This window comes from Equus asinus, chromosome X, assembly GCF_041296235.1.
Source record: "Equus asinus isolate D_3611 breed Donkey chromosome X, EquAss-T2T_v2, whole genome shotgun sequence".
NCBI lineage: Eukaryota > Metazoa > Chordata > Mammalia > Perissodactyla > Equidae > Equus > Equus asinus.
The window spans coordinates 50,487,123-50,513,884 of record NC_091820.1 but is presented as its reverse complement, the minus strand read 5'-3'; the positions used below and the strand labels follow the sequence as shown (position 1 = coordinate 50,513,884).

At 36.5% G+C, this 26,762-nt stretch overlaps 1 protein-coding gene across 7 annotated transcripts in view; it reads left to right on the top strand.

The window, feature by feature from the left end:
- Positions 1-26,762, top strand: part of MTMR8 (myotubularin related protein 8) — a 182,138-nt gene that overhangs the window by 94,188 nt on the left and 61,188 nt on the right. Inside the window, exon 13 of one of the 7 annotated variants that reach the window (XM_070502052.1) lies at positions 24,226-24,325. The exons of the other annotated variants lie outside the window; for them this stretch is intronic. Coding sequence (XP_070358153.1) covers positions 24,226-24,319 — 94 coding nt within the window. The 3' untranslated portion in view covers positions 24,320-24,325. The remainder of the gene's footprint in view (positions 1-24,225; positions 24,326-26,762) is intronic. 7 annotated transcript variants of the gene reach the window in all.

Here is a 26,762-nt window from a genome sequence, read left to right as displayed (position 1 = left end):
ATATGATAATTCTGGAAACCAGATTCTCCCCCCTCTTTAGGGTTTGTTGTTACTACTTGTTGTGGGTTGTAGTAGTTTGATTAGTGACTTTTTCTAAACTATTTTTGTCAAGATTGTACTCTGTCATGTGTGGTGACTGAATTCTCTTTCGATTTGCTTAGTGATCAGCTGGTGATTTCACAGAGATCTCCTTAAATTCCAAAAAATAACAGTATTCTCCTTTCTTTACAGATTGGCTTTGTGTTGGTATATACCATCAATGCTTAGTCATTTATAATTCTCACTTAGCCTTTACTTTCTGCTTCTGCAGAGCCTAAAAGTTAGCCACAGATGAAACCTTAGGGTCTTCTCTGGTCTACTCTGATCATGTGTCCAGCCCTGGGTATGTACCTGGCCTACCTTCTCTGGTATATACAGATTTTCAGTATCCTTATTTTCCCATGTATCTCTTTCCCAAGCCTCTTTCTTCCCAAGCCTCTTCCTTCCCAGACTTTTCAATCTGTCTGTTGCTTGCCCCATCTATTATCCCTTACCTCAGGTGGCTGTTGGTAGTACATTTGCCTGTGCATACTTTTCACATTGTCTGGAAGGCTACTCCAGTGCTGAGAAAGTCCTGAGGTGGGGAAAACAAGCCCCTGAGCCCATCACTCACGTAGCTACCAGAGAGGTCAAAATATACAATCATGGTATTTTTGGAACAAGGTCTGTATTTCTCCCTCTAGCACTGGACAGCCACGTTAGTAATGTGAATTGCCATCCCCAAAGGTTCTGCTAAGCTGGGGAGTGAAGGATGGCAAGCATGTAAGTCAAAATGTTGTAAAAGTTTCCTACCAAAATTTAGCAGCTTCTTTTTTCCTTAAATATTCCACTTGTTGCTGTAAGTTTTTCATTAGATTCTGAAGTTTCAAAAAAGTTGATTATTACAGTTTTTGCCTGCTTAATCATTGCTTTAGTGAAGGGACAGAGTTTTGGAGACTCCCACTCCACCATTTGCAGTGATGTCACCAATGATTGGTATTTGTTGTTGCCACAATTATTCTTAGCTTTGTATATTCCAAATGACAATTTCTCAGTGAAGTGATGCTAGTTTATAAGTGCTTCTTGATAACTGTAGTGCCAGAATTTCTCCTGTGTTTCTTTAAGAAGTAAAAACCAGATCAAGGGCAGGATGTAGTAGACATATTTATCCATACTCCTCCCACTAAGTACAACTTACACCCCTGGGCATTATGAAACTAACATTAAACCACTATGACAGTTGGAAAGAAAAAGGAAGACTGACTAAGGTACACAGGACTAAAGGAATAACATGATGGTGATTTCCATGGGTTTTCTTGTTGCTTTGTACATCCCAGACTTGGAGTTGAAGAGGCTGGCAACCCAGAAACATCAAGGAGACAGAAAAAAAAAGCCATAAGAGAAGCCTGCTTTCTCTAGCCAAAGGACCAGGAAAGGGGCAGCCTAATGAGACAGAAACTTTTTAGACAATAACTGCTCTCCTACAGTCATACACTACAGAAGTAAACTGTGGCCCCACACAGCCAGCAAAGGCCAAGTAGGAAGCCTAGATTTCTACCCTCACCAAGCTGTAGCAAAGCACCCGAACACCCCTACATCTTCTCACCCAGGATGGTGTCAGAGAAGGTCAAATGTGGAGCTGGTATTTATATCCCAACCAGATACTCTCCTCCTGGCAGCGTCAGTAAAGATCACATGGGGAACCTAGACTTCCACCTCTACTCAGTGATGTTAAGGTACCTCTCCTGCCCACTTGGATAGTATGAGAGGAGTCCTAGTGGGGAGTCAGGACTTTTACAACCACCCAGTGTTAATGAGACCACACATTGTGGTATCACTGGAGGTCACATAGGGAGAAGTAATGAAGTTCTTCTGCCTACTCCAATTAGGGTGCTATCAGCATAACACTAATTGGGTGCTTGAATCCCCACTCCCACCCAACAGTACTGTGGAAGTCCTCGCCAATGTGAGTGTCAGCAGAAGCTAACTGGGGAACCTCAACCTCCCACATGGCAGTAATGAGGAAGGACCCACAGTTCCTCTGCCAGAACAGTGTCATAGTAGGCTTGCTAAAACAGAAGATTTAAATAAGTCCCAGAGTCTCATAACAAAATTTCCAAAATATCTAGTTTTCAGCTAAAAATTACTCATGATTTCAAGAACAAGGAAAATATCAACTTGAATGAAAAAAGTAATCAGTTGACACCAACACAAAGCTAACACTGATGTTAGAATTATTTGACAAAGATTTTAAAAGCCATCATTAAAATGCTTCAACAAATGATTACAAATGAAAAAAAAAGTCTTAGAAAAGAAATTGAAGACATAAAGAAGAACCAAATGGAAATTATACAACTGAAAAATGTGATAAAAGAAAAAAAAAACTGAATGGATGAGCTCAACAGCAAAATGGAAGGAAGAGAGGAAAGAATCAGTGAACTTGAGATAGAAAAATAGAAGTTACTCGATATAAAAGAAAGCTGACTGAGAAAAAGATAAACAGACCTTCAGTGACCTGTGGGATAATAACAAAAGATCTACTATTTGTATCACTGAAAAATCAGAAGCAAAAGAGAAAGGGGGAGGGGCTGAAAAACTACTCAAAGAAATAATGGCTGAAAACATTCCAAATAAAGCAAAAGACATAAACCTATAGATTTAAGAGGCTGAGTAAACATTAAACAGGATTCCCAAAAGAAATCCAAACCAAGACTCATCATAGTTAAACTTATGGAAACTAAAGGGAAAAAAATTGAAAACACCAGGAAAGAAGTAACACCTTACTTATGGGGGAAAACAATTTGAATGGTAGCTAATTTCTCATCAGAAATCATGGAAACCAGGAGGAAATGGCACCACATTTTCAAGTGTTGAAAAAAAAAAGTACTGTTAACTCAGGATTCTATATCTGGTGAAAATATCCTTCAGGAACGAAGGAAAAATAAGGCATTCTCAAATGAATGAAAATTAAGAGAATGTGTCACCATCAGACCTAACTTAGAAGAAAGGCCAAAGGAAGTTCTCTAAAAAGAAAGGAAATTATAAGAAGGAACTTTGGAAATTCAGAAAGGAAGAAAACACAACAGAAATAATAAAAATATGAATAAACAAAAAAGACTCCTATTCTTGAGTTGTCTAAATTACATTTGACAGTGGAAGCAAAAATTATAACACTGTTCTAAGTGTATGTAGAGGAAATATTTAAGCCAATTATATTATAAATGGAGGAGGGAAAAGGGATGTAAAAGGGAAATAGGGTTTGTGCACTTCACACAAACTGGTAAAATGCTGACACCAGTAGACTGTGATAAGATATATAGATACAGATAATAGATACAGGTACATACACAATATACTGCCTAGAAAAACCACTAAAATATCTATCCAAAGATATACACTCAAAAACACTCTAAGTTAATTCAAATAAAATTCAAAAATGTTCAAGTAACCCACAGGAAGGCAGGACAAGAAAACATAAACCACCAAAAGAACAAGCAAAAATAGCAATATGGGAGTATTAAGTTCTAGACATATCATAATTATATTAAATGTAAATGATCTAACTACACCAATTGAAACACAGAGATTAACAATGGATAAAAAGTATCCCACTGTATGCTGTGTACAAGAATCTCACTTCAAATATAATGATATATATAGGTTGGAAGTAAAAAAAATGGAAAGAGATAAATCAAGAAACCATAAATGAAACTAGGTGTGGCTGTATTAGTATTAGATGAGGTCGACTTCAGAAGAAAGAAAATTACCATAGATGAATAGGGACGTTACATAATGATAAAAGGGTTAATCCAACAAGAATAAATCACAACCTTAAATTTATATGCACCAAGCAAAAGACATAAAATATGTAACACAAAAATTGATAGAACTGAAAGAAATGAACAAATCTGCATACAGAGTTGTAAATATCAATACCCATTTCTCAATAGCTGATAGAACAATTAGAATCAGCAAGGACATGTAACTCAACAACAGAATCAATCAGCACCATGTAGTACACATTTATATAATACTCTACCCAACAACAAAAGAATATACATTGTTTTCAAGTGCCAAGATAGACCATGTCCTAGGCCATTGAGGAAAAGCTCAAAAAATTTTTTAAAAGTTGAAATCATACAAAATGTTTTCTTTGACCACAATAGAATCAAGCTAGAAATCAATAATGGAAAGATAATAGGAAAATATGAAATAGATTTCCTACTACTTAGAAACCAAACAACACAATTCTGAATAATCCATGCATCAAAGTAAGTCACAAGGGAAATAAAATATGCACTGAAATAAATGAGAATACAATCAAATGCAATCAAAATTTGTGGAGCTCAGCTAAAACAATGCTGAGAGGGAAATGTATAGTACTGAGAGGGAAATTTATAGCACTGAATGCTTACATTTGCAAAGAGAAAAAAAACTCAATATTTTAAGCTTGCACATCAAGAACCTATAAAAAGAACAGAAAAATAAAATCAAAGCAAGAAGGAAAGAAATAATAATGATAAAAACAGAAAGACTGACAAAGAAAAAAGAGATAAGATACAAGTTATGCCTGAAATGAAGCAACGGATATCACGACAAACCATGTAAACATCAAAAAGATAATAAGGGAATACTACAAACAACTCTAAGCCACATGAATTTGAAAACATAGATGAAATGGACCAATTCTTTATAAAGCTCAAACTACCACCACTCACCCACTATAAAATAAATAATGTGAATAGCCCTACAACTAAGCCAGTCACAAAAGGACAAATAATGTATCATTCCACCATATGAAGTATCTAAAGTAGAGAAAATGATAGAAACAAAATGTAGACAAGTTGTCACCAAGGTCTGGGAGCAGATGATGAGGGAATTAGTGTTTAGTAAGTGTAGAGTTTCAGTGTTACAAGATAAAAAAATTTTGGAGATCTCCAGCACAATGATGTCAAGATAATTACCACTACTGAACTGTAGACTTAAAAATGATTGAGATGGTAATTCTACTGTTATGTGTTTTTTACCACAATAAAAAAATACATAACCAGGAAACAATCCATCCAACCAACTTTTAAAAAATACTAAAGTATAGGTCGTATGTGATGAAAACTGAAAAATGCTGAGGAAAGAAAGAAAACAACATCTAAATAAATGGGCAGGCATAGGATATTCACAGATTGGAAGACTTAACGTTGTACAGATATCCATTCTCTTCAAATTGATATACACAGAGTCACATGAGCATAACGATGGAGTGAGCTCTCCCCGTAAACTCTCACCTCAAAGATACAACAAAAAGGACATTCATATTCCAACAGAGGACATCCACACAACACAAAAGACATCTGAGAGACCAACACAGCCATATGTTCGAAGGTAGAAGTACTGGAGCTCTTCCCCAGGGAAGTGGAATGAGGTAAAAGCATGCTTCTCTTCCTCCCTGAAGGACAGCGAGCCAGGGATTGAGCAGGGACACTTGGAGGAAAGCAAAGAGGGAGTGGTGGCCCTCTGTGGGAACACCCTAGATCTCCAAGGTCCCTCACAGCTCAGAGGAAAGTCCCTCACATAGGTGACTACCTTTTGTGGGGGTGTCTTCAACAAACCAACACTCCAGGAGAGCAGATAGTGAGGGCAGAGCAAGAAGCACCCGAGATCGCACAGGAGATAGAAAGTGACCCTCTCCCCTGCCTGGCACCCCAGCCCAGCTGTCCCTGTGGATCACAGTGGGCTCAGAATACTCAGCTCGTGACCCCCATCCAGTGGTGACAAGTGGATGCAGCAATCAAATACTACCACAATGTGGAAGCACAGATCCACACCATATAGCAGTATGAAAATATATATTAAATCTCCAGATCAGAAGGAAAATGACAAGTACCCAGAAATGAATCCTCAAGACACAAATCTGTAGCCTAAGGGACAGAGAATTCAAAATAGCTATCATTAAATAACTCAACATGTTAAAAGATAATGCAGATAGACAATTCAACAAGTTCAGGAGATACTTCACAAAAGAGATTGAAACTATAAAGAGGAACTAATCAGAAATATTAGACAGGAAAAATACAATGGCAGAGATAAAGCAGAATATGGATTCCCTGAATGGTAGAGCTGATCTCATGGAGGAGCAAATCAGCAACACTGAGGACAGAAATATAGAAATAGTTCAGATGGAGGAGGGAGAGAACTAAGACTAAAAGGAAGTGAAGAAAGTCTCTGAGAAATTTCTGACTCGATTAGGAAATGCAACATAAGGATTATAGGTATTAAAGAGGGAAAAGGGAGGGAGAAAAGAGCAGAGAGCTTGTTCAAAGAAATAATAGCTGAGTAGCTGAGAAATTCCCAAACCTTGGGAAGGAGCTAGAAGTACATGTAAACGAAGCTAATAGAACTCCTAGTTACATCAAGGTAAAAAGACCTTCTCCAAGGCATATATTAGTAAAACTGACAAAAGTCAATGACAAAGAAAAATTCTTAAGGTCAGCAAGGCAGAAGACAATAACCTACAAAGGAACCCCTATCAAGCTTTCAGTGGATTTCCTAGCAGAAACCTTACAGGCTAGGAGAAAGTGGAATGATATATTCAAATCTTTGAAAGACAATAACTTTCAGCCAAAAATACTCTATCCAGTGAAAACATACTTCAGATATGATGCAGAAATAAAAACCCCCAGATAAACAGAAGCTAAGGGAGTTAATCACCACAAGGACCACCCTCCCACACAAGGAATTCTCAATGAGGCCTTCATACCTGAGGAAAAAGAAGAAAGGGGTTACAAAGCCCTGAGTAAGGAGATAAATAGGTAGACAAATTCAGAAAATTGTAGCTGTCCATCAGAATAGGTTAGCAAATAGTCAGGTAAAACATTAAAAATAAAAGGAAGGAAAACACCTGAAACAAAGATAATATTGTTGTTTTAACCACAAACTAATAAGACAAGATAGAATAAGATGTTACAAAACCAACTTAGGAGGGGGAATAGGAAAGGGACTGAATTGGCCTAGTCTAAGGAAATAAGAGGTCATGAGAAAATGGACTGTCTCATCCATGAGATTTTGCATACAAGCCATGGTAACCACTAAAAAAAAAAAGTAGAACAGAGAAGCAAATAATAAGGAGAAAACTAAAATCCAGCATAAAAAACTACCTGACCAAATTGATAATCCTAAATACATGGGATGAGAAACAAAGGAAATGCAGGAGAACTGGAAAAAGAGTGATAAAATGGCAGCATTAAGACCTCATGTATCAATAATCACTCTAAATGTAAATGTATTGAATTATCCAATAAAAAGACACAGAGTAGTGAGATGGATTAAAGAACAAGACCCAACAGTATGCTGCCTCCAGGAAGTACATCTCAGCTCCACAAACAAACACAGGCTCAGAGTAAAGGGACAGAAGACAATACTCCAAGCTAATTGCAAACAAAAGAAAGCAGATGTTGCAATGCTTATATCAGACAAAGTAGACTTCAAGATAAAACACATAAAGAGAGACAAAGAGGGGCAGTATATAATGATCAAAAGGACACTCCACCAACAAGACATAACACTTATAAATATCTGTGCATCCAATATAGGAGGACTAAAGTACATAAAGGAACTATTAGCAAACAAAAGGAGGCATTAACAACAGCACAGTAATAGTAGGGGACCTCAACACTCCACTCACATCAACGGATAGATCATCCAGACAGAAAGTCAACAAGGAAACAGTGGAATTAAATGATAAACTAGATGAGATGGACTTAATAGTTATATATATATACAACACTCCACCCAAAAACAGCAGAATACACCTTTTTCTCGTGCATATGGAACATTCTCAAAGATAGACCATATGTTGGGAAACAAGGCAAGCCTCAATAAATTTAAGAAGATTGAAATAATAAGCATCTTTTCCAACCACAATGCTATGAAACTATAAATTAACTACAAGAAGAAAGCTGAGAAAGGGACAAAGATGTGGACACTAAACAACATCCTAGTGAACTACCAATGGATCATTGAAGAAAGTAAAGGAGGAATAAAAAGTATTTGGAGACAAAATGAAAATATACTATACCAACTCATATGGGATGCAGCAAAAACAGTACTAAGATGGAAATTCATTGCAGTACAGGCTCACCTCAACAAACAAGAAAACTCCCAAATAAGCAATCTCTAACTACACCTCACTGAATTAGAAAAAGAAGAACGAACAAAGCCCAAAGTCAGCAGGAGGGAAATTATAAAACTCAGTGCAGAAATAAATGCAACTGAAACAAAAAAGACAGTAGTAAGAAGCAATGGAACAAAGAGCTAGTTCTTTGAGAAGATAAACAAAACTGACAAACCCCTAGCCAGACTTACAAAGAAAAAAAGAGAGAAAGCTCAGATAAGTACAATTAGAAATGAAAGCAGAGAAATTACAACAGATACCACAGAAATAAAAATGATTATAAGAGAATACTATGAAAAGCTATATGCCAAAAAATTGGACAATCTAGAAGAAATGGATAAAGTCTTAGACCCTTACAACCTCTCAAAGCTGAATCAAGAAGAAATAGGCAATCTGAATACACCAATCACAAGTAAAGAGATTGAAACAGTAATCAAAAACATCCCAAAAAATAAAAGTCCAGGACAAGACAGCTTCCCAGGTGAATTCTACCAAACATTCAAAGAGGATTTAATATGTATCCTTCTCAAACTATTCAAAAAATTAGGGAAGATGGAATACTTCCTAACACATTCTATGAGGCCAACCTCACCCCGATACCAAAACCTTAGATAGACAACACAAAAAGGGAAACTGCAGGCCAATGTGACTGATGAACATAGGTGCAAAAATCCTCAACAAAATATCAGCAACCCAAATACAGCAATACATCAAAAAGATCATACACCACAATCAATTGGGATCTATATCAGGGACACAGGGATGGTTCAACACCTGCAGATAAATCAGTGTGATACACCACATTAACCAAATCAACAATAAAAACCACATGATCAACTCAATATACACAGAGAAAGTATTTGACAAAATGCAACAGCAAGTTATGATAAGAACTCTTAACAAAGTGTGAGTAGAAAGAAATTACCTCAACATAATGAAGGCCATATATGACAAACCAACAGCAAACATCATACTCAATGAGGAAAAACTGAACGCCATTCCTCTGAAAACAACAAGAAGACAAGGGTGTCCACTCTCACCACTTTTATTCAACATTGTACTGGAGGGTTTGGCCAGAGCAATTAGGCAAGTGAAAGGAATAAAAGGAATCCAAATAGTAAATGAAGAAGTGAAAATCTCGCTGTTTGCTGACATGATCTTGTATATACGAAACCCTAAATAATCCTTCAAAAAACTATTAAAATAATCAACAACTGCAGTAATATTGCATCGTACCAAAGTCAACTTACAAAAATCAGTTGCATTTCTATACTGTAATAACAAACTAACAGAGAACTGAAGAATACAATCCCATTTACAACTGCAACAGTGAGAATAAAATATCTAGGAATAAATTTAACCAAGGAGAGGAAAGACCTACACAATGAAAATTGTAAGACATTATTGAAAGAAATCAATGATGACATAAAGAAATGCAAAGATATTCCATGTAGTTGGATCAGAAGAATAAACATACTAAAAATGCCCATACTACCTAAAGCAATCTACAGATTCAATGCAATTCCTTCAGAATCCCAATGACATTCTTCATGGAAATATAACAGAGAATCCTAAAATTCACATGGGGACACAAAAAAACCCTGAACAGCTAAAGCAATCCTGAGAAAAAAGAACTAAGCTGGAGTCATCACAATCCCTAACTTCAATATGAACTACAAAGCTATAGTAATCAAAACAGCAGGGTAGTGATACAAAAACAGACACACAGATCGATGGAACAGAATTGAATGTCCAGAAATAAAGCCACACATCTACAGATAGCTAATCTTTGACAAAAGAGCCAAGAACATACAATAGAGAAAAGAAAATCTCTTCAATAAATGGTGTTCGGAAAACTGGACAGCCATGTGAAAAGAATGAAAGTAGACTGTTATCTTACACCATACACAAAAATTAACCCAAAATGGATTAAAGACTTGAAAGTAACACCTGAAACCTAAAACTCCTGGAAGAATATATAAGCTGTACACTCTAACATCAGTGTTAGCAGTATCTTTTCAAATACCATGTCTACTCAGGCAAGGTAAACAAAAGAAAGAAAGAAACAAATGGGACTACATCAGACTAAAAAGCTTCTGCAAGGCAAAGGCACATACAATGGAATACTGCTTGGCCATTAAAAAGGCAAAATTGTCCCATTCACACCAACATGGATGGACCTGGTGGGTATTAAGTTACACGAAATAAGCCAGACAGAAAAAGCCAAACACCATATGATTTCACTCATATGGAATTTCACTCATATGTGAAAGATAAACACAAGGACAAAGGGAACAGTTCAGTGGTTACTGGGAGAAGCAGGCTGGGGGCAGGCACTTATATGGTGACAGACAAGTAATAATGTACAACTGAAATTTCTCAATATTGTAAACTCTTATGACCTCAATTTAAATAATGGAAGAAAAATAACTGTTACTATCAGAGGTGGGGGCAGGAGGTTCTTGTCCAGGGTGAAAACAAAAATTCCAGAAAGAATTTTTAGAGGTACAGTCAATATTCTAAAATTTATGTGGAAAGGCAAAGGACTGGTGTACAATTTTTAAGAAGAATTATAGATTTATAATATTTCTCATGAACATAGATGCAAAAATTCTCAACAAAATATTATCAAATCAAATCCAAAAATTTGTAAAAATAATTATACACTATGACCAAGTGGGATTTATTCCAAGCGTGCAAGGCTGCTTCAACATTTGAAAAGCAATGCAATCCATCACAGGAACACACTACAAACAAAAATCATATCAAAAGATACAGAAAGAGCATTCGACAATATCCAACAGTCACTCATGGTAAAATCTTTCAGTAAGCTAGGAATAGAGGGGAACTTCCTCAAATTACTAAAGAATATCTACAAAAAGCCTCCAGATTACATCATAATTAATGGTGAGGACCTTGAAGCCTAAGATGAGGAACAAGGCAAGGATCTCCTCTTTCACCACTCCTTTTCAAGGTCATCCTGGAAGTCCTAGTGAATGTAATAAGACAAGAAAAGGAAATAAAAGTATACAGATTGAGAAGGAAGACATAAAATTGTCTCTGTTCTCAGATGACACAATTATATGTAGAAAATCTGAAAGAATGGACAGAACAATTCTTGGAATTAATTAGCAGGTATATCAAGGTTGCAGGATACAAGCTTATTATACAAAAGACAATCACTTTCCTATATGCCAGCAATGAACAAGTAGAATTTGAAATTAAAAACAATACCATTTATATTAGCACTCAAACAATGAAATATGTAGGTATAAATTTAACAAAACGTGTAAGATCTATATGAGGAAAACTACAAAATTCTGATGAATGAAATCAAAGAAGAACTAAATAAATGAGATGTTCTCTGTTTATGGGTAGGAAGACTCAATATTGTCAAGATGTCTGTTCTTCCCAACTTGATCTATAGATTCAAAGCAATCCCAATCAAAATCCAAGCACATTGTTTTGTGGATGTTGACAAACTCATTATAATGTTTTTATAGAGAGGCAAATAACCCATAATAACCAACACAGTATTGAAGGAAAAGAACAGTGTTGGAGGACTGACACTTCTTGACTTCAAGACTATTATAAAGCTACAGTAACCAAGACAGTGTGTTATTGGCAGAAGAATAGTCAAATAGATCAATGGAACAGAATAGAGAGCCCAGAAATACAGCCAAATAAATATAGTCATCTGATCTTTTACAAATTAACAAAGGCAATACAATGGAGCAAAGATAGTCTTTTCAATAAATGGTGCTGGAACATCTGGACATCCATATGCAAAAACAAAAACAAAAACAAAAACAAAAAAGAATCTAGACACAGACCTTATACCCTTCACGAAATTTAACTAAAACTGAACCACAGACCTACAGGTAAAACTATAAAAATATGTAAATCTCCTAGATAATAACCTAGGAGAAAACCTAGATGACCTTGGGTATGGCAATGACTTTTTAGATACAACACCAAAGGCACAATCCATGAAAGAAATAATTGGCAAGCTGGACTTTATTAAAATTAAAAACTTCTGCTCTGCAAAAGACACTGTTAAGAGAATGAGAAGCGAGGAGAAGAGGATTGAAGAATGGGCGTAAAGATATAAATGATGTCACTCAGCAGCATGGTGGGTAGTCTCTGGGTCAGAGAACTCTGAATGCTTGCACCAGGTTGGGGTCTTTATTGCCCTGGGGTTTTATCTTATCTAAGACTAGCAGGTATTGGGTGCAGTTCTGCAGGGTATGTAAGCATGCAGGTTTTAATGGCTAAAAATCTGCTTATATAGGCTCTATTTAGAACAACTGGTGGTGTAAAATTTTGTTTGCTTCTGACAGGCTTTTGAACTAATGGGTCCTAGCCTGCAATGAAGAAGTAAACAACATAAGGCCAATATATAGAGGCCATCTTTGGCTACAATCTATCTCCTCACTCCATGATTTTTTGTTTGTTGCTTATTTTTGATAAAATATACATAAAATTTACCATTTTAATGATTTTAAATGTACAGTTCAGTAGCACTGTACCACCACTGGCCATTTCCAGAACTATTTCATCATCCCAAACAGAAACTCCATACCCATTTCACAATAACTCCCCATTTGCCCCTACTTGTAGCTCCAACAACCTCCATTTTACTTTCTGTCTCTCTGAATTTGCCTATTCTAAGTACCTCTAAGTGGAATTATTCAATATTTTTCTGTTTGTGTCTCACTTATTTCACATAGCATGATATTTTCAAAGACCATCCATGTTGTACCATGGATCAGAACTTCATTCCTTTTTAAGAGCTAGTAATATTCCATTGCATATATTACCATATATTGTTTAACCATTCATCTACTGATAGCCATTTGGTTGTTTCCACCTTTTGGCTATTGTGAGTAATGCTACTATGAACATTTGTGTACAAATATTTGTTTTGAGTCCTTGCTTTCCGTTTTTTTGGATATATACCTAGAAGTAGAATTGCTGGATCACATGGCAATTCTATGTTTAACTTTTTGCGGGGACTACCAAACTGTTTTCAACAGTGGCTGCACCATTTTATATTCCCCCCAGCAAAGCACAAGCGTTCCAGTTTCCCCACATCCTTGCTGATTCTTATTTTATCCAATTTTTTGACAGTAGTGATACTAAGGGGCATGGAGTGGTATCTCATTATGGTTTTGATTTGCATTTCCCTAATGATCAGTGAGTTGAGCATCTTTTCTTGTGCTTGTTGACCATCTGTATATCTTCTTTTGAGAAGTATCTATTTAATTTTTTTGTCAATTTTTGAATAGAATTGTTTTTTTGTTCTTGGGTTTTAGCAGTTTTTTATGTATTCTGGTTATTAATCCCTTACCATATGTATGACTTGCAAATATTTCCTCTCATTCTCTAGTTTGTCTTTTTGCTCTCTTGATAGTGCCCTTTTATGCACAAAAGTTTTTAATTGTGATCAAGTCCATTTTACCTATTTTTTTCTTTGTTGCATGTGCTTTTGTTGTCATATCTAAGAAATCATTGTCAAATCCAATGTCATGAAGATTTTTCCTATGTTATCTTCTAAGAATTTTATGGTTTAGTCTTACATTTAGGTCTTTAATCCATTTTGAGTTAATTTTTGTATATGGCGTAAGGTAAGGGTCCAACTTCATTCTTCTGTGTGGGGATATCTAGTTTTTCCAGCAACATTTATTGAAAAGACTGTCCTTTCCCCATTGAATGGTCTTGATACCTTTGCCGAAAATCAATTGACCATATATTTGAGGGTTTATTTCTGGACTCTTTATTCTGTTCCATTGGTCTATATGTTTGTTCCTTTGTGAGTACAACACTATTTTAATTGTTATAGGCTTGTAGTAACTTTTGAAATCAGAAGGCATGTGTCCTCCAACTTTATTCTTGTACTTCAAAATTGTTTTAGCTATTTGGGGTCCCTTCAGATTCCATATGAATTGTAGGATTGACGTTTTTATTTCTGCTGAAAATGCTATTACGATTTTGATAGCGATTACGTTGAATCTGTAGATAACTTTGGGTAGTATTGACATCTGAACAATGTTAAGTCTTCTAATCCATGAACATGGAAGGTCTTTCCATTTGTTTGTCTTCTTTAATTTCTTTCACCAATGATTTTTAGTTTTCAGTGTACAAATCTGTGACTTCCTTGATTAAATTTATTCCTAAGTATTTTATTCTTTTAGGTGCTATTTTAGACAAAATTGTTTTCTTAATCATCCTGTTCAGATTTTTTATTGCTAGTGTACAGAAATGAAAATGGAACTGATTTTTTTTAAAAGATTTAATTTTTTTCCTTTTTCTCCCCAAAGCCCCCTGGTACATAGTTGTATATTCTTCGTTGTGGGTCCTTCTAATTGTGGCATGTGGGATGCTGCCTCAGCGTGGTTTGATGAGCAGTGCCATGTCTGCGCCCAGGATTTGAACCAATGAAACACTGGGCCACCTGCAGCAGAGCGCACAAACTTAACCACTCGGCCATGGGGCCAGCCCCTAAATGGAACTGATTTTTTCATGCTGATTTTGTATCCTGCAACTTTGCTAAATTTGTTTATTAACTTTGACAGTTTTGTGTGTGGATGTGATTTTCAGTTTTCTACTTATAAGATCATATCATCTATAAACTAATTTTACTCCTTCCTTTCTAATGTGGATGCCTTTTATTTCTTTTACTTGCCTAATTGCTTTGGCTAGGACTTCTAGTACTGTGTTGAATAGAAGTGGTGAGAGTGGGCATCCTTGTCTTCTTCCTGATCGTAGGGCACAGCTTTCAGTTTGTCAACATTGGGTACTTTGGTGGCTGTGGGTTTTTCATATTATGGCCTTTGTCATGTTGAGGAATTTTGCTTCTGTTTCTATTGTATTAGTTGTTTTCTTTTTTCATGAAAGTGTGTTGAATTTTGTCAAATCCTTTCTTATGCATCAATCAAGATGGTCATATTTTTTTCCTTAGTTCTTTTAATGTGGTATATTACACTGATTAATTTTTGTATGTTGGACCATCCTTTCATTCTGGGTATATATCCCACTTGGGTTATATTCATTATGTATGCTGCTGAATTTGGTTTACTTGTATTTTCTTGAGGATCATTGCATCAGTGTTCATATGAGATATTGGTCTGTAGTTCTCTCTTCTTGTTGTGTTGTTGTCTAACTTTGGTATCAGGGTAATGCTGGCCTCATTCAATGAGTTAGGAAGTATTCTCTTCTGTCTTTTGGAAGAGTTTAAAAAGGATTGATTTTAATTATTTTAAAATGTTTAATAGAAATCACTAGTGAAGCCATCTTGGCCTAGGATTTTTTTGCTAGGAGGTTTTTGATTACTGATTCCATCTCTTAGTTATAGGTCTATTCAGGTTTTCTGTTGTTTCATGGGTCAGTTTTAGTAGATTTGTGTTTCTGGGAATCTGTCTGTTTCATCTGGGTTATTGAATTTATTGATATACAATTGTTCATAGTATTCTCTTATAATCCTTTTTATTTCTCCAAAATGGTAGTATTGTCTCCATTTTCATTTCTGGTTTTAGTAGTTTGAGTCTTTTTTCTTTTTTTCTTAGTCTATCTAGCTAAAAGTTTGTCAATTTTGTTAATCTCATCAAATAACCAAATTTTGGTTTTGTTGATTTTCTGTAGTGTTTTTATATTCTCTATTTTATTTATCTCCACTCTTCTTTATTATTTCCTTCCTTCTGCTAGCTTTGGGTTTAGTTAGCTGTCATTTTTCTTCTTCCATAGGTGTAAAATTAGGCTCTTGATTTGAGATCATCTTTTTTTAAAGTATGAATTTACAACTATAAATTTCTCTTCTATCACTGCTTTCACAGCATCCCTAATGTTTGGGCATGTTGTGCTTTTGTTTCATTTATCTCAAGGTGTTTTCTAATTTCACTTGTGTTTTTTTATTTCACCCATTGGCTGTTTAAAAGTATGTTGTTTAATTTCCACATATTTGTTAATTTTCCAGTTTTTCTTTGCTTAGTGATTTCTGGTTTCATTCTACTGTCATCAAAAAAGGTACTTTGAATGATTTCAATCTTTTTTTATGTTTACAAAGACTTGTTTTGTACCCTAACATATGGTCTATAAAATGTTCTATGTGCACTTGAGAAAAATGTGTATTCTGCTGTTTTTGGTTGGAATTTTCTGTATATGTCAATTAGGTCCAATTGGTTCCTAGGATTTTTCAAGTCCTCTATTTTCGTGTTGATATACTCTCTGGTCATTATACCCATTATTGAATATTGGCCATATATAGTTTTATAATCTTAATTTGTATGTTATTTCATCATGTCTAAATTTGGAGCCAGTCATAAAGCATCTTAAAGACCCAGAATCCTATAAGGGAACACACTAAAAGTTCAAAGCTCATTCACAGCCAGTTTGCCTATTTACTGGAGGAAATCCAGGAGAATAGATCAGAAAAAGTAAATGCTTTTATTTGTGCCATCTGTTTAGTTAGCATAGTGATATTATCCTTTGATGCATGTCCCTGGCCATCTGTAAAACTTAGGTGAGTGTTATCTACTCATATGCAACAAAATATATTAACAAGTGTGCTGACCTCTCCTACAAGTGGGTAATAAGTAATGTAGGGCCATGCAGTTATCTATCGCTGTGACTCCAAAAGATTCAGCCAGGAGTTCCAGTTCTCTGGTCCATTTGTTAAATTCATGTGGATAATTCCTTGGAAGTGGCTATCTGTGTTTCTTTTAATTACTGTGTTGTATTCCATACTTATGCTGCTTCTATTGCTCCCAAAATTAGTGATGCCATAGTGCTCAGTACCAGGAGTATAAGTGGGTAACCTCATTTTCATCATTGGAGAGTTGGAGCATGGTTTGTGGGGACAAGTACTTGGAATTCCTCATCTGAGTAAAATCTACTGGAATTCTGAGACAAATCCAAATTGAAGAAATATTGTCCAGGATTGAACAAGGCAGAGGTTGTGATAAGGAAAGCCATTTTATTCCCTTACCTGGCAAGCAGGCTCCTTCTTCTGCCTGTATTCTTTGAGTTTATTTGAAGGTAAGTTTGTATGACTTAGTGCAGTTCACAATTCTAGCTGGTATTAGGGAGTATAATGTGTATTTTTCATATTTTTTCCAGATTTATTGAAATATAATTGACAACTAACATTGTGTATGTTTTTTTTGTTTTTTTCTTTGAATTTTTAGTTTTTTCGGATGTACATCATATTTCGAATTCTGTATATATTACATCATGTTCACCAACCGAACACTAATTATAGTGCATCCCCTCACATGTGAGCCTAATCACCCCTTTTGCCCTCCCCCCTCCCCCCTTCCCCAATGGTAACCACCAGTCCAATCTCCAATGCTATGTGATTTTTTTTGTCATTTTTATCTTCTACATATGAGGGAGATCATATGGTGTTTGGCTTTCTCCCTCTGACTTATTTCACTCAGCATAATACCCTCAAGGTCCATCCATGTTGTCACAAATGGCTGGATTTCGTCATTTCTTATGGCTGAGTAGTAGTCCATCGTGTATAAATACCACATCTTCTTTATCCATTCATCGCTTGATGGGCAACTAGGTTGCTTCCAAGTCTTGGCTATTGTGTATAATGCCGCAATGAACATAGAAGTGCAAGTATCTTTATGCCTTTGTGTTTTCAAGTTCTTTGGATGAATATCCAGCAGTGGAATAGCTGGATCATATAGTAGATCTATCCTTAATTTTCTGAGGATACTCCATACTGCTTTCCATAGTGGCTTCACCAGTTTGCACTGCCACCAGCAGTGAACAAGGGTTCCCTTCTCTCCACACCCTCTCCAACATTTGTTGTTTCCTGTCTTGTTAATTATAGCCATTCTGACTGGAGTGAGGTGATACCTCATTGTAGTTTTGATTTGCGTTTCCCTGATAGCTAATGATGTTGAGCATCTTTTCATATGCCTATTGGCCATCTGTATATCTTCTTTGGAGAAATCTCTGTTCAGATCCTTTGCCCATTTTCTAATTGGATTGTTGGGTTTTTTTTGTTGTTGTTGAGCTGTATGAGTTCTTTGTGTATTTTGGATATTAACCCCTTATCTGATATGTGGTTTGCAAATATCTTCTCCCAATTGTTAGGTTGTCTTTTCATTTTGTTGATGGTTTCCTTTGCTGTGCAGAAGCTTTTTAGTTTGATGTAGTCCCATTTGTTCGTTTTTCCTTTTGTTTCCCTTGCCCTGTCAGACATGGGACTTGAAAATATGCTGCTCAGACCAATGTCAGAGCGTACTTCCTATGTTTTCTTCTAGAAGTCTCATGGTTTTGGGTCTTACATTCAAGTCTTTAATCCATTTTGAGTTGATTTTTGTGCATGGTGTAAGGGAATGGTCTACTTTCATTCTTTTGCATGTGGCTGTCCAGTTTTCCCAACACCATTTATTGAAGAGACTCTCCTTTCTCCATCGTATGCTCTTGGCTCCCTTGTCGAATATTAGCTGTCCATATATGTGTGGGTTTACTTCTGGGCTCTCAATTTTGTTCCATTGATCTGTGTGTCTCTTTTTGTGCCAGTACCATGCTATTTTGGTTATTATGGCTTTGTAGTACAGTTTGAAGTCAGGGAGTGTGATACCTCCAGCTTTGTTCTTTTTTCTCAGGAATCCTTTGGCTATTCAGGGCCTTTTGTTCCATATAAATTTTAGGATTTTTTGTTCTATTTCTGTTAAAATGTTGTTGGAACTTTGATAGGGATTGTGTTGAATCTATAGATTTCTTTAGGAAGTATGGACATTTTAACAATGTTAATTCTTCCAATCCAAGAGCATGGAATATCTTTCCATTTCTTTGTGTCTTCTTCGATTTCTTTCAACAATGTTTTATAGTTTTCATTGTACAGATCTTTCACCTCTTTCTTTAAGTTTATTCCTAGGTATCTTATTCTTTTTGTTGCAATTGTAAATGGGACTGTATTCTTAATTTCTCTTTCTGCTACTTCGTTGTTACTGTATAGAAACGCAACTGAGTTTTGTACATTGATTTTGCATTGCGCAACCTGACTGTATTCCTTTATTATTTCTAAAAGTTTTTTAGTTGACTCTTTAGGGTTTTCTACATATAAAATCATGTCGTCTGCAAAGAGTGACAGTTTCACTTCTTCTTTTCCAATGTGGATCCCTTTTATTTCTTTTTCTTGCCTGATTGCTCTGGCTAGGACTTCCAATACTATATTAAATTAGAGTGGTGACAGTAGGCATCCTTGTTTGGTTCCTGTTCTTAGAGAGATAGCTTTCAGTTTTTCTCCATTGAGAATGATATTTGCTGTGGGTTTGTCATATATGCCCATTATTATGGTGAGGTATTTTCCTTCTATACCCATTTTATTTAGAGTTTTTATCATAAATGGATGCTGTATCTTGTCAAATGTTTTCTCTGCATCTATTGAGATGATCATGTGATTTTTATTCTTCATTTTGTTAATGTGGTGTATCATGTTGACAGATTTGTGGATGTTGAACCATCCCTGCATCCCTGGAATGAAACCCACTTGATCATGTTGTATGATCTTTCTAATGTATTGTTGTATTCGATTTGCTAGTATTTTGTTGAGGATTTTTGCATCGATGTTCATCAGTGATATTGGCCTGTAATTTTCTTTTTTTGTCTTATCCTTGTCTGGTTTTGGTATCAGGATAATGTTTGCTTCGTAGAAGGAGTTAGGAAGCCTCCCCTCCTCTTCCATTTTCTGGAAGAGTTTGAGAAGGACAGGTATTAAGTCTTCTTTGAATGTTTGGTAGAATTCACCAGGGAAGCCATCTGGTCCTGGGCTTTTATTTTTTGGGAGGTTTTTGATTGCTGTTTCAATCTCCTTACTGGTGATCAGTCTATTCAAATTTTCTACATCTTCTTGGTCCAGTTTTGGAAGGTTGTATGTTTCTAAGACTTTGTCAATTTCTTCTAGATTATCCAATTTGTGGGCATGTAGCTTTTCGTAGTATTCTCTTATCTTTTGTATTTCTGAGGTGTCTGTTGTAATCTCTCCTCTTTCATTTCTGATTTTATTTATTTGAGTCTTCTCTCTTTTTTTCTTGGTGAGTCTAGCTAAGCGCTTTTCAATTTTGTTTATCTTTTTGAAGCACCAGCTCTTGGTTTGACTAATTTTTTCTATTGTTTTTTTAGTCTCTATTTCATTTATTTCTGCTCTGATTTTTATTATTTCCTTCTTTCTGCTGATTTTTGGCTTTGTTTGTTGTTCTTTTTCCAGTACTTTTAGGTGCACTTTTAGATTGTCTATTTGGGATTTTTCTTCTTTGCTGAGGTAGGCATGACTTGCTATAAACTTCCCTCGTAGAACTGCTTTTGCTGTATCCCACAGATTTTGGCATGTCATGTTTTCATTTTCATTTGTCTCCAGGAACTTTTTTTATTTCTTCTTTGATTTCTTCATTGACCCAGTCATTGTTCAGTAGCATTTTGTTCAATCTCCACATTTTTGTGGCTTTTCTGGTTTTCTTACTGTACTTGATTTCCAGTTTCATACCTTTATGGTCAGAAAAGATGCATGGTATTATTTCGAACTTCTTAAATTTATTGAGACTTGTTTTGTGGCCTAATATGTGATCAGTCCTGGAGAATGTTCCATGTGCATTTGAAAAGAATGTGTATTCTGTGGGTTTTGGATTGAATGTTCTGTACATATCTACTAAGTCCATCTGGTCTAATGTGTCCTTTAAGGCAAGTGTTTCCTTCTTGATCTTCTGTTTGGATGATCTATCCATTGGTGTAAGTGGAGTGTTAAAGTCCCCTACTATTATTGTGTTACTGTCTATTTTTCCTCTTATGTCTGTTAATAATTGCTTTATATATTTAGGTGCTCCTATGTTGGGTGTGTAGATATTTACAAGTGTTATATCTTCTTGTTGGATAGTTCCCTTTATCATTATGTAGTGCCCATCTTTGTCTCTTATTACAGTTTTTGATTTAAAGTCTATTTTGTCTGATATAAGTATTGCTACCCCTGCTTTATTTTCTTTGCCATTTGCATGGAATATCTTTTTCCATCCTTTCACTTTCAATTTGTGAGTGTCTCTAGTTCTGGAGTGTGTCTCTTGTATGCACCATATACAAGTATCTTGTTTTTTTTATCCAGTTGGCCACCGTATGGCACTTGATTGGAGCATTTAGTCCATTGACATTTAAAGTAGCTATTGATAAATATGTATTTATTGCCATTTTCTCACTTTTTCTTCTTTTTGGGTATTTTAGTAGTTCTTCTCAGTTCCTTTCTTTTTCTCTTGCTCTCTTCCCTTGAGGTTTGATGGCTATCTTTAGTAATATGTTTGATTTCTTTTACTTTTTTTCCTGCTTGTTATAGGTTTCTGGTTTGTGGTTACCATGAGGATCCTATGTAATATACTATGCATATAACAGTCTATACTGAGTAGATAGACTCTTTAGCTTGACCTCTTTCTAAAAGCTCTACTTTTTCACTCCCCTCCTCCCACATTATATGTTTTTCACATCATATATAGTCCTTTGTTTAGTGTGTGTCTATCCATTACCCTCTTATCATTGAAATAGGTGATTCTAGTACATTTGTCTTTTAACCTTCATATTATCTTCACAAGTAGTTGATCTGCTGCCTTTACTATACTTTTACCTTACAAGTGATTTTATTGCCTGTTTTTTGTTGTTGTTGTTTTGGGTTTTTTGATAATTTTTTTAATCTCTATTCATGGTCATTGCTTTCCCACTTATATAGGTCCCTTCAGCATTTCTTGAAGAACTGGTTTCTTGGTGATAAACTCCTTTAACTTTTGCTTGTCTGGGAAGCTCTTTATCTCTCCTTCCATTCTGAATGACAGCCTTGATGGATAGAGTATTCTTGGTTGTAGGTTTTTTCCTTTTAGCACTTTAAATATGTCATGCCATTCTCTTCTTGCCTGTAGGGTCTCGACTGGAAAGTCCGCTGACAGGCTGATGGGCTTCCCTTTATATGTCACTTGTGGCCGTTCTCTTGCTGCTTTTAGGATTCTCTCTTTGTCTTTAATTTTAGACATTTTGATTATAATATGTCTTGGTGTGGGCCTCTTTGGGCTTCTCTTGTTTGGAGCTCTCTGTGCTTCCTGAACTTGGATGTCTTGTTTCCTTCCTCAGCTTAGGAAAATTTTCCTCTATTATTTCAACAAGTAAATTTTCTGCCCCTTTGTCTCTCTCTTCTCCTTCTGGGACCCCTATATTCCGAATGTTAGCACGCTTGATATTGTCCCAGAGTTCCCTTACACTGTTCTCATTCTGTCTAATTCTTTTTTCTCTTTTCTGTTCTGCTTGGGTGATTTCCTCTAGTCTTTCATCTAGCTTGCTGATCCATTCTTCTGCTTCCTCTACTCTGCTATTGAGTCCCTCTAGTGAATTTCTCATTTCGAGTATTGTATTCTTCATTTCTGATTGTTTTTTTTAATATCTTCCAGTTCTTTGCTGATGTGCTCACTGTGTTCATCCATTCTTCTCCGCATATCTGTGAGCATCTCCATTATATTTTGTTTGAATTTTTTGTCGAGGAGGTCGCTAGTTTCTGTTTCACTTAGTTCTTTTTCTGGTGTTTTGTAGTGTTCCCTTGCTTGGAAAGTATTCCTTTGCCTCCTCATTATGCCTCTTTCTCTGTGCTATTTTCTTTGTACTAGGTGAGTCGGCTATGTCTCCTGATCTTGCAGAAGTGGCCTTACATATGAGATGCCTTATGAGGCCCAGCAGTGTGCTTCCCTCTCGTCACCAGACACTAAGAACCAGGAGTGACCCCTTTGTGGGCTACTTGTGTTCTTCTGCTGTGGCAGGGTTGCTCCCACTTCAGGTACCCAGGGAGTCTGATCTTTCCTTCCCTGGCCAGCTGTTTGTAAATCCAGTTTGGAGGGGCCTCAGCACTGTTGGCTACAAAGTCTATCAGAACACTCTTATTGCCATTGTCCTCTTAATTGGGTTGGTACCCAGTGTAGCTGGTTGCTAGGCTCGGGGGCATAAAGTTGTGATAGGCCTAAAGCCAACAAGGCTGTTGTCAGTTCTCTTAGGAGTGCAGCTGAGTAGGGCTAGCCCTTGGCATGGGGGCACTCAATTGTTTCAGGCTTTGGAAGGTGGGGCTTATCTTTTTTATGGCTATTTGTGAATCACAAGTCTTCTGCCACTGATAAGCCTCACCCCCCACTGGACCACATACACTGTCAACACAGTCCTGGTCCATGCACACTTCTCAAACCCCTGGAGCATAACCCAACGCCACACTGCAGAGGCCCCCACCTCTGCCCCAATGCCCCCCACAGTTCACCTGGTCCTCACACAAGCCCTCCCCCACAGAGCCAGACACCCTTGCCTGCCTGTAGAGGATCAAGGCACTCAGTCAATGCAGGCTGAAAAGTAGCCTGAGGGCTTGCGGTTAGGTGGGGCCAGTCCCTAGGGCGGGTTGCCTGCCCTGGCTGAACTGGATTAAATCTGTGCTCTAGTGGGTGTGGCAGACCCCTGGGCTAACAGCCCAAGGGATGCACCTCAATGGCCCCCACCAGGGTCTGTGTCAGCACGCCTGGACCAGCTCAGAACAATGGCCCCCACCAATGTCTCAGTCTCCGGAGAGGACCCTCCTCTCACCAAGATGACCCCAGAGCCCACCAGGTGAGTCTTGTTTCACCAAAGGACAGTCAGCCTTCTCTCTGGTGATTTTAGGTTGCTGCAATGAGTGAGTTTGTGCGTGGGCCCTTTAAGACGCGGATCTTTTCGTCTTTCAGCCAATAGCTTTTCTGGGGGTGTCCTCACTGCAGTTAATAGCCAGCAAAGCCAGACAGTAAGACCCCCATCTCAGTTGGGCTGAGTCCGAAGGATGGTTATAGCCGTATTGCCCCTGCTCCAGACCTCACTCCTCCAGGGAGGGCTGTGTACCTTAGGGTGGTTCCCGCCTGGCCAGCTGAAAAGCTCCTCTGCTCCCAAAGGTGGCTTTTTTCCTCTCTGGCTGGAGTTACTGCCTCTTCTGCTTTCATCAGGACTGTCCCTTGTCGTGGGGGTTCTTTTTATCCAGTTTTCAATTTTCATTCCAGGGTGGTTCTTCCCAAAATTGTTGTAACCTGGTTGTCTTCATGGGAGGAGGCGAGTTCAACGTCTGCTCACACTGCCATCTTGATGAGATCCTAACATTGTGTACGTTTAAGGTGTATAACATAGTGATTTTATATATGTATATATTTCCAAATGATTACCATAATAATGTTAGTTAACACATCCATCACCTCACATAGTTAAAATATTTTCTTGTGTGGTGAGAACTTTTAAAATCAACTTTTTTGTGACTTTCAAATATATAATACAATATTATTAACTATAGTCACAATGTTGTATATTACATCCCTGGAACTTATTCATTTTATAACTGTGTATTTGTACCCTGTGACCATCTTCACCCATTTTCCCCACTCGCCACTCCTGCTCTCTGTTTCTATGAGTTTGTTTTTTGTTTGTTTATTTTCCCTAAAATAATTTTGTAAAACTCATTTCTAGTCACAGCAGGTAAAATTTCTTTCAAAGCCCTTCAGACTAATTCTATTGCAATTTTTGCCACAGCACAACTGCAGGATTTAAAAGGCTAGGTTTCCATGTGGGCTTTCATCTCACTGAAAGAATCTCTGCTGTGTCCTGGAGTACAGCCTTGAGTCACATAAAAGATGGACTTAATTAACACTGAGAATGGTGAACAATCCCATGGAAATGGAAAGGATGGGAGGGGGAGGAGAAAGAAAAGGAATGATTTGTGGGGGGCCCCCTTCAAGAAGTTTTTCTCAAATTTGAATCCTCAGATTTATTCTGTGAGACCCTGTAGTATTTTCTTTTTTCCCATTTAAAATATTGTGGTAAAAAATGCTTAACATAAAATTTATCATTTTGACCATTTTTAAGTGTACATTTCAGAGACATTAAGTACATTCACATTCTGGTGCAACCATCCACCACCATCCATGACCAAGACTTTTTTCATGTTGTAAAACTGAAACTCTGTACCCATTAAACAGTAATTTGCCATTCTCCCCTTCCTCTAGAGAGTCTCTGGCAATCACCATTCTACTTTCTGTGTCTATGAATTTGATTACTCTGGGTACTTTATATAAGTGGAATCATACAGTATTTGCCCTGTTGTGACTGGCTTATTTTACTCAGTGTAATGTCTTCAGGGTTCATCCATACTGTAGCATGGATCAGAATTTTCTACCTTTTAAGGATGAATAATATTCCATTGTGTATATATATATATGTGTGTGTGTGTGTGTATATATGAATATATATATATGACATTTTGTTTATCAGTTTATCTCTTGATGGACACAAGGGTTGCTTTCACTTGTTGTGAAGGATGCTGCTATGGACATGGTTGTACAAATATCTTTTTGAGTCCTTACTTTCACTTCTTTTCTGCATATACCCACAAGTGAAATTGCTGGATCATATGATAATTCTATTTTTATTTTTTTGAGGAACTGCCATACTGTTTTCCATAGTGGCTGCACTATTTTACATTCCTACCTGCAGTGTACAATTTCTCAACATCCTCATCAATGCTTGTTATTTTCTCGTTTTTGTTTGTTTACTAATAGCCATCCAAATTGGAGTGAAGTGATATCTCATTGTTGTTTTGATTTGCATTTACCTAATGATTACTGATATTGAGCCTCTTTTCATGTAATTATTAGCCATTTGTATATTTTCTTTGAAGAAATGTCTATTCAAGTTGTTTTCCCATTTCTTTTTTTTTAACTTGAGATATAATTGACGTAGTATATTAGTTTTAGGTGTAAGTTTGACTTTTTTTAAGATTCCACATTTTAGTGAGATGATACAGTATTTGTCTTTCGTTGTCTGACTTAGATCACTTAGCAGAATACTCTCAAAGTCCATCAATGTTGTTTCAATTGTCAGGATTTCCTTCTTTTGTATCACTGAATAATAGTCCATTATATATATATATATATTTACCACAATTCTTTATACCTTCATCCACTGATGGGCACTTAGGTTGTTTCTGTACCTTGGCTATTTTAAATAATGCTGCAGTAAACATAGGGGTGTAGATATTTCTTTGAAATAGTGATTTAATTTCTCTCAGATATATACCCAGAAGTGGAATTGCTGGATAACATGATTGTTCTATTTTTAATTTTTTGAGGAACTTCCATACTGTTTTCCATAGTGCCTATACCAATTTACATTCTCCCTAACAGTGTACAAGGATTCTCTTTTTCCCACATCCTTGCCAGCACTTGTTATCTTCTTAATGATAGCCATTGTAACATGTGTGAGGTAATAGCTTATTGTGGTTTTGAATTGCATTTTCCTGATGATTAGTGATGTTGAACACCTTTTCATGTACCTATTGGCTACTTGTATATCTTCTTTGGAAAAATTTCTATTCAAATCCTCTGCCCATTTTTTAATTGGATCATTTGGCTTTTGCTGTTGAGTTGTGTGAGTTCCTTCTGTATTTTGGATATTAACTCCTTATCAGATAGGTGGTTTGCAAATATTTCCTTCATTCTTTAAGTTCCCTTTTCATTTTGTTGATGGTTTCCTTTGCTGTACAGAAGCTTTT